Source organism: Drosophila gunungcola, assembly GCF_025200985.1.
Source record: "Drosophila gunungcola strain Sukarami chromosome 2R unlocalized genomic scaffold, Dgunungcola_SK_2 000015F, whole genome shotgun sequence".
Taxonomy (NCBI): Eukaryota; Metazoa; Arthropoda; class Insecta; order Diptera; family Drosophilidae; genus Drosophila; species Drosophila gunungcola.
The window spans coordinates 1,714,807-1,723,915 of record NW_026453172.1 but is presented as its reverse complement, the minus strand read 5'-3'; the positions used below and the strand labels follow the sequence as shown (position 1 = coordinate 1,723,915).

Below are 9,109 nucleotides of genomic sequence, written 5' to 3'. Positions count from 1 at the left end.
CACTAAATATCCTTCGCGTAAGTCTATAGCGGCTACCACGTCTTCGTTAACACGGGAAAGTGAGTCGGGAACGATATTCAGAGAACCCTTTTCGATGTTCAATTGTAAAATCATATCTTTGTAAAGCTAAGGCCATCGAGCTAGTCGTGAATTTAGGTCGTGATTAGACATTAGCCACTTCAATGAGGCCTGATCGGTTATGATTTTAAATTTATGCCCCTCCACATACGCCCTAAAATTCATGAGAGCTGCTACCGCCGCTAGACATTCTTGCTGGGTAACAGTATAATTACGCTGAGCTTTGTTCAGCTTCTTTGTACTAGAACTGCGCCTATCCCTGTTTTGCTAGCATCGCAATGTATCGCAAAAGGCTTTGTAAAGTCGGGGCTGCATAAGACTGGAGCCTTGCTGAGTGAAAGTTTTAAGACTTCGAAAGCTTTAATGGCTTCGTCGGTTAAACTAAACCTTCGTTTTGTGGTCATTAAGTCTGTTAAAGGAGCTGAGAGTGAAGCGAAATTGGGAACAAACTTACGATACCGCCCACACAAGCCCATAAAACTTCGTAGACTGCGTAAAGTCTTTGGTAACGGAAAATTAGTAATTGCGGCCACCTGTTCTGGGTCGGTGCGTATTCTACCATCGCCGATTATATGACCTAGATATCGCACACGAAGCATACAGAAGTGACTTTTGCCAATATTGATCGTCAAACCTGCACGCTTTATCTGCAGAGCGATCTGTCTGAAGACTTCAAGATGCCTCTCAAAGCTGGAAGAAACTACCAATAAATCGCCAAGGTAAATGAACAACTCGTTTCTGAGATGTGCTGGCACAACCTTGTCCATTAAACGGGACATGGTACTAGTGGCATTGCACAGCCCAAAAGGCATAACCTTAAACTGGTAAAGCGGTCTACCAGGGACAGTGAAAGCCGTTTTGTCTCGTGATGAAACCTCTAAAGGAACCTGCCAATAGGCATCCTTAAGGTCAAGGCTGGATATGAATTCCGCCTTAGGCAAACGACTTAAAATTCCCGCTATCTGGGGAAGACGGTATGCATCCTTCTCCGTGAAACTGTTTACCTTTCGGCAATCTAGACAAATCCTAACTTTTCCGGGTTTCGTCACCATTACGATAGGAAAGGACCACGAACTTTCAGACTCCTGTATCACACAGAATGATACAATTATTCTGTCAATCTCGGCATACATGGCCTTTTTTACTGCGGGTGAGACAGAAAAGAGTCGTTGTTTTATCGGTTTGGCCGTACCAAAATTGATTGAGTGCGTTATCAAGTTGGTCTTTGTCAAACTCGGACAAGTTATGCTGATCAGCATTAACCTTACGGTCGGGATGGATTCTAGTGAGGATACATTAAGGCTTTTCGGAAGCAAATCGTAGTTTCCAGAAATCTATGCCTAAATACAAATTTTGCTTCAGCGAAAGTAGCACAACAACTTTTAAATGACCAACTATCTGCTGAGATGTTCCATCAGCAGTTATGGCGCTTCCTTTTATCGTCTTTAATTATTTGCTGTTAATTATGTCACTGGCTTGGTTTCCACCGACACAACCGATGCGCCAGAGTCTAACAGTCCGTTAACGGTACGATCGAACATGCGAATTGATAAAAAAGAGTTGAGGATCTTTTGGTCCTGCAGGTAGAGAGTTAATATATTCCAGTCCGGCTTTACACGTTTTGACCACTTGCCAAAATGATTTCATTCGGACGGAATTTCGCGTTTTCCGATTCTCTAATTCTTGTTCATTATTTATTTCGGGGATATTAATTTTTTCTTATATTGGAATTTTGCTATGAAGCAAAGGACAGTCTGGGGATATTTGTACGTCATGGAAAAAAGTAGGTGCAACTATAGTTGCGTGATCTATAGATCTGTCATCTTTGCTTGACTTCGAACGCCACTGGATTCCTTCTGTTTGTATGGCGGCATCGACCCGCCCGCTCTGGAGTTTTTTGAACACTTGTTACAACTTGTTTTGTATGTGTTGGCAGCTCCGCATCCGTAACAAAAAACTCTTCTTTCGGCTACACAGTCCTGATACCGGTGACCTTCCTTGCGGCACTTCCAGCACAACAAGAAAAAGCTTCGATATCGCCTTCTTTATCGAATTCCGATTCTGCAGGCATCTCCTGTTCTGGACTAAATTCCGAGACTTCACGTCTGAAATAACCCTGACAACGTCTAACATCAGACAAAAACGCTTCACGCCTGCGACAAATCTCCCTCAGTTCTGAAACTGATTGAATGTCGATATTCAAGATTTGATGTCTAATTTCGGGACGAAGATTGTTTCGGAGAACCCGAATGAGCTTGTGAGGCATACAAGGCTGTTCCAATTGGTCGATAAGACTTGAAATGGAGTCATAGAAACTATCAAAAGTTTCGTTTGACTTTTGTTTGGTGTTCCTAATCAACTCTTCAAGATCACCAAGATCATCCCTACTTGGTTGAAACTGTAGACGCAAGGCTGAACAAAAGCTATCCCATCGGACTTCACCATAAGCTTTGTGATATCGCCAATAAAATTCATTAGCTTTCCCTTCGGAAAGAACGCTAGCATTCCTACAAAGTACAGTGAAATTATTGCCTAACGTCTCCTAAGTTAGTGCTTCAACGCGGTAAATAAAATTGTCTACTGACACTCCTAGCGATGCAGGAGAACACGGAGCTAAAATCTCTTGCCTAGAATTCACCCCGGTTTCTTCCCTTGTATCGATCCTATTGAAACCACTTCCGAACTGTTGAGAATTGAACGGTTGACTCAGCTCGCTTGACTCAGCTCGCACCTTTATCGGACATTATCCTTGACATAGCTTAGGAAACGGACTTTTGAACTTACCATACTTTCGGTAAGTGTAGCTAGTAATCTTTGCTCCATGGCTAGTAAAGTGATGGCATTTGCAGTAATAGCACTTGGAATAGTATCACCGCTGTTGATGGTATTGGAATTGTATCCTGACGAAGAAGCTATATCATCTGATACTTGTTTGTCCGCGTTATCTGCGGGCTGACGGTTCTCCGATTGGCTACGAGTTTGACGGCTATCCCCACTTTTTGGGAGAATTGGCCTACAGGAAGCTTTGCACACCGGACACAGTGCGCTTTTCTTCCAAAGAGCTTCTATGCATCGCTTGTGAAATTCATGTTGACATGATGTAAGGCAAACCTCTACTAGGTATACTTCGGCCTTGCATATCGGACAGACGATGTTTGCGCCCCTTTCGGCAACCCTTTCCGGAGATCGGTCTATCCCCATCATGCACACGGATGATTATAAAAAAAATAGTTTTAGCAAACCAACCGTATGTAAACGGTAAGATAATATTTTCCTTAAAAATATCAGCGGTAGTACGATAGTAATAATAATAAGATGTAAGAGATATGATAATAGTTAAGCAAAAAAATCTAAATGTTTGAAATCAACGAAAAAATCGAAATTACGTAATAAGGAAATATTAACTGAACTCTTTGCTTGATGCTCTGCGACGAAGAGTATCTATATTTTATAAAATTTCTCAGAAATTAGAAAATAAAAGAAAAAGAAAGAAAAGAAGTTTTATACTTTATTTGGACTTGGTCAGCGGATTGTTCTTAAACATACTCGCTTGTATTCCAACTCCGGATTAAAAGAATATAAATCCTCTAGTCACAAGAGGGGAAAAAAAATTTGGTCATAACCTCTTTCTGGATATGGCACAGCTCGTGAGTGATGCCAGTATTTTTCGTATAGAGAAGTATATGTACTAATTAAATTTCATAAGGGTGATTAGCTCAATGACTCGGCATTTGATTCCGGGACAGAAAATCTACCTAGTTCTGGTTTATGCCTCTGCTTTCCTCAGATCAAGACACCTTGTCCTTTCTGCTATTTAAAAAAAAAAGAAAAAAAAATTCTCTCGGTAATTTATAATTTTCGGACAGTCAGAAATACTAAAAGTCACTCGATCTGTTTTCCAGAATAATTAAAAATTTAAGAAAGAATTTTAAAAAGAGTAAAGAAAATGTTAAAGACTGTTAAATTTATGCATCTGTGGGTCTCAATGAATTAATCTGTATTCATTAGGGCCTACACGTTTGGGCGCCACTTTTCTTATTAATAATAATAAATTATTACTGTAGCGTGTAACGTTCGACTAAAGTACAAAGTACTTTAAATGTTTTCAAGGATCTGTATTGGCTGGGCACGCTAAATATTCCGGGTCTAGCTCGTCGGCTTGGGGGGTGGAGGTCTTGCTCGTACAGATCTTGGCACTGTCTACGTATTACTATTAATAAAATCTGAAATGAGCGTGCATGCGACAATATCAAAAGCTAGTTACTTAACCGGAAGAAAAGATGCATAATTTAAAAAAAGAAAAGTTTGAGATATTATTGAAAGGGGACAGTGTAAAAGAAAGAGAGAGAAATTTGTTGTTTGCGACGCCTTGATGTAATTTGGCTCGCATATTGCCCACCCTACCTATGACCACCTGCCGCTAGAGCATAACTCTAGTGATCCCTTGTATACCCTAAGACCGCAGAGACATCAGCTGAGTTCAGTTAGTTAGTTCATTAAGCTTCCATTTTAATAATTATTTCAATCGCAAGTAACATATTTAATCTTTCTTAGACAATTTACGACAGGATGAAAGAATTTCGGCGAGAAAAGATAAAACATAATAAGTGTTAGACTTCATGAGTAAATTCTGGGCTTCACAGGTGTATATAATTATTAATATAAAGTACATATGTATGGTGACAGTATAAACTAGTGCTTAAATATAGTAGAAATAAGTATGGGGTATAATAGACAATATAAATTAAAAAAAAAAATAGTTTTATGTTCAAAGGAAATTCAATAATTTGTTCTTTTATAATTATTAATATTCATTCTTAATTCATCATTCATCAGTGGTTCGCTAGTTAATTACTTTTAATTTTATTAAATTAATTTTTTTTTTCAGAGGAAATATTCTTAGTGTAAATTTAAAGAATTCATTTTTTTTTTTGTTTAATTCACTTGTGGCAAGGTTAAATTTATAAGTAATGATTTTCTTAAATTTTCGGCAATGATATATATATATTTTTTTTTGTTTATGAGAATTTAATAGGCACAAATATTATCTTTTTTTCCTTTTTATTTTTTTTTTAGTAATTTGAAATAAAGGTAAAACAACTCACACAGCTGGTTCCTCGGCGGACGATCGATCTTCCGACGCAGGCAGGCTGGAAAAGCAATCAAGGCATTCCTGCTTTGACATGGGTTATATTTTATATAATAATATAATATAATATAATATAATATAATATAATATAATATAATATAATATAATATAATATAATATAATATAATATAATATAATATAATATAATATAATATAATATAATATAATATAATATAATATAATATAATATAATATAATATAATATAATATAATATAATATAATATAATATAATTCTCGAATCAAAACGAATTTAAGAAAACTTTTGGCTGGGAGATAAAAACGGTATAAATCATAACTAAATTTAGATCTTATAATTATTAAATTAATTTACATTTTTTCATAACATAATTATTGTCACTTCAATTTTCAATCACTTAATCTTTTCATAGATTTTTCTTGATTTACGTTAACACATGTTTAGGAATTTCTTCCAGTGTAGCCTGTTCGCCGATATGCACGTGAAAATTTTCTTGCAAGCTTGATTTTTTTTTTTTGATTACAAATAAGGTTAAGATCGAGCCCAAGCGTAGATTTTAAATTTTTTTTAGATTTGGGTTAGGGCCGATCTAAATGATCCTCCGGGCGGATCCGAATCGCTGGGCAGCGTGGGTGCTCCACAGGGCAGATCCAATTGCTGGCTGATGCGGGTGCTCCCCGGAACGTCGGCGAAAGTTAACTGGGCCCCTTGCACATGCGCTCGTATCGGGAACCGTAAAATTTCAGCCTTTTAAAAGAAATCGAAAATTCAGCACTTGAAAAATACTTAGCGAAAACCCCACACAACTCACTTCTTTGCTTGAATTATTCGCGGGAAAAACCACTTTGCGAGAGCTTTGAAATACCGCGTGTATATTTTTTTTCACCACTTTGCCGAATGGGAACGAATAAAATTTAACACGTCTGACTGCCACGCCGGTTTAATTAAGAAGGAAGTTTAAAAATCATGCGGCGTCGCTTTCGGCCTTTTCCAGAAATTTCTGCCAGCTGAAAAATCCGCCATTTCGGCTTAGGACAAGCTTCTCAGCAACAGCTGATTGTAGAACTATCTGGCATCACCCGCAAAAATACTAATTAGTATTTTTTTTGCTAAACACTAATTTCCGATACTCAATTTGGCTATGCATCTGGCTAGTCTCCAAGGGTCGCTAAATACTAAAATAATCGCCAGTTTTCAAGCCAAAACAAACAAACGTTCTTCAGGCGCCGCTACAAAGTGTGGGCTAGGACATACCAAACCTCTCTGACCGCGGTGTTGCTTAACTGCGCCAACACTTTTAACTCAAAAAATCAATAAAATTTTGTCAAGAAATTATTTCTTAAGCACACATTTTAGTATTTTTACTTTTGTAGCCTGCGTACCGCTGTCCAAAGACTAAACCAAAAATATCCACCAAAATATTAGTTCCTTTTTTTTTATATGAAGTTTTTTGTTTAGGGAGAAATTTTAGTAGACAGACAGCCAAGCCTAAGGAGGTTAAAAAGTCGTGTCTATCGCATCTTCAACATACAAAATATTTTTTTAAGGAAATTTAGTGGTATTCTTGGCAAACCCATCGAATATAACACTACTGCCCCTCTTTCAAGTCGTCCAAGTTGTACAATGCCACATTATGGATATCCTGCTGAGCATCCTATGAATTACTCATTTAAAAAATTTTTAGCTAATTTCGTTTGGATATTCGACAATAAATAAGTAAACAATAACAGATCAGCTACCATTGACATTCAACTTAATGCGTCAATGGAATCAGGCACATTAAACAATTCGACTAATGAGCCAATGGAACCAGGCTATAAATAGTCCACAAATGAGCCAATGGAATCAGGCACATTTAGCACAGTCCTACAGAGCCCATCCAAGCGACTGGGGTTTTTGATGGATGGTGGACTGGTGTTCCCACAGAGCCGCCATCATCCTTCCGCCGTCCACCATCCATCAACAGTCACAGTGGCGTATGCAGAATTTTTTGAGGAGGGTCAGTACTTTTTTCGGCTTTTATTTTATTTTTACGCTGTGGATTAGTTGTTAAATGGTTATATGATCATTCAAATAATGGCTTATATCTGAGTTAACAATTTTTGGCAAGGCAAATCTTTTTTCAAAGAGATGGTGCTCTGTGCGACTGAGCCATAACTGTAACATTTTACAGATGGTGGCTCCGTGGGAACACCAGTCCAGCATGCATGAGAGGTCTCAACCATTTCGCTTGGATGGGCTCCGTGGGACTGGGCTATAATGGAAGAAAAATACCCTGCTGCGACTCAACTGTTGCTGTTGCGTGACTGTCAGAAAAGACGTATTTACGTTGCCGAACTATCGATATGGCCATTGATGCCTAATCAGCTCTAAGGCGCAGTCAGCTCTGAAATTAATTTAAGTAAACTGTATTACAACAAAGAAACCGGAAATGGACATATTGAAATGCATCGATAATAAGGAAATATTTATTGAAGTAAGCAACCAAAAAATTATTTATATGCTACTTAATTTATTTCCTTACAAGGTTCTTCATTTAGCTATAGACTACCTGATTGGAAACATTAATGACAAACAAACTCTACGCTCTTCCCACAAGTATGGATTTCATAATGCCGAGGATTTTTTGTTAGTCACTCGAAAGATGTCAAGTTATTACAAGCTTTTCAGTTTAGAAATCACAAGATGTAAAAATGTAACATCTTTAACTTGCATTACACCAGAATTGAGCAGGCTTGTACCTATTGTACTGGCAGCACGACTTTCGGAAGTAACAAGGCATCTTGCGCAATGGGAGTACTCAAAAACTGAAAATATTGTAGTATCTTTTGGATGGGAAACTCGGGTTATATTAGGAGACAGCTCTTTTGGTGGAAATGTTCATAAAATAACAACAGTGAATTTCCGGTATCATAATCTAAACTATCCAAATATAATGTTTTTTGAAATGAATAATGTAAAACTTACAGATTTCATTATATTATTAAAAAATTCGTTAGTTCAATGACAAAAATAGCATGTTTGGTACTATTATAAAAACTACAGAAAACTGGTTCTAGATCAACACAAAATTATCTTGTTTTGTTTTTAATATCTCAATATTAGTTATTATAAAAAAATATGTAAATGCCGGAATATAAAGAAATGATAGAACTTTCAACCGGGTCCCCACGATTTTGCTAATTGCTTCTCTCACTAAGGTTAAGGCAACATGCACGCCAACCCATTTATTTTTATGGTTCTTTCTTTTCTGAATTTTCTGAACAAAACAAAAAAATAATAACAGCCATTGAGTACCAATTTCCACCTCTCCACTCTTGCCGCGAAGTCATCAACGGTAATGTATAGCAAATACTTTTTGGTAACTAGTATTGTTTTTTTTGCGCAAATTTAAAAATTGCTGGCAAAATATATATTGATCAAAATTAAATGCGTAAATCTGAAATATTAAACCATTGCTATGTCCAATAGAATTACAAAAAATTGAAAGTTAGAGAAACTATAATTTTTGTTAAATTTATTTAATTTAATATTCCGATTATTCCCATAGAAGCATATAATATAGTCGTCAAGTTTTAATCAAACTCAAACCGTAATTTTAAAAAATAAATATTGGTATTGCTATTTCGGACAACTAAAAAAATAAATGAAAAACAACAAACTGATCATTTTTTTCCCCGATTGTTCCTATGAAAGCTATATGTTATAGTCGATTGCTCCGACTTATATACTACCTGCAATTGGAAGACAACTTTTGGGAAAATTTTACGAAGATAGCTTTCAAACTGATAGTTTAGTTTGTGACTCTCCTAGTGATGCTGATGCAAGAATATATATATAATTTTAATTGTCTTTAACAATTGTTATTGTCTTTAAACAATTCGTTTTAATCCAAGATATTGGT

The 9,109-nt window shown here is 36.6% G+C and overlaps 1 protein-coding gene across 3 annotated transcripts; it reads left to right on the top strand.

The window, feature by feature from the left end:
• Nucleotides 1-7,525: 7,525 nt before the first annotated feature.
• LOC128256351 (uncharacterized) lies at nt 7,526-8,218 on the top strand. 3 transcript variants are annotated; one of them, XM_052986651.1, is made up of 2 exons: nt 7,526-7,681; nt 7,733-8,218. In XM_052986651.1, the coding sequence occupies exons 1-2, from the start codon at nt 7,637-7,639 to the stop codon at nt 8,210-8,212; spliced, it is 525 nt and encodes a 174-aa protein (XP_052842611.1). In that variant the 5' UTR covers nt 7,526-7,636; the 3' UTR covers nt 8,213-8,218. The 3 variants fall into 3 exon arrangements, with proteins under 3 accessions (XP_052842611.1, XP_052842612.1, XP_052842613.1); XM_052986652.1 differs by having other exon boundaries at nt 7,533-7,681; nt 7,746-8,218; XM_052986653.1 differs by having other exon boundaries at nt 7,544-7,681; nt 7,752-8,218.
• The last annotated feature ends 891 nt before the right edge of the window (nt 8,219-9,109 follow it).

Coding starts and splice junctions, on each gene's coding strand:
- LOC128256351 (XM_052986651.1), top strand. CDS start 7,637: ATGGACATATTGAAATGCATCGATAATAAGGAAATATTTATTGAA. Junction 7,682..7,732: donor ATAAGGAAATATTTATTGAA/GTAAGCAACCAA, acceptor TTTCCTTACAAG/GTTCTTCATTTAGCTATAGA.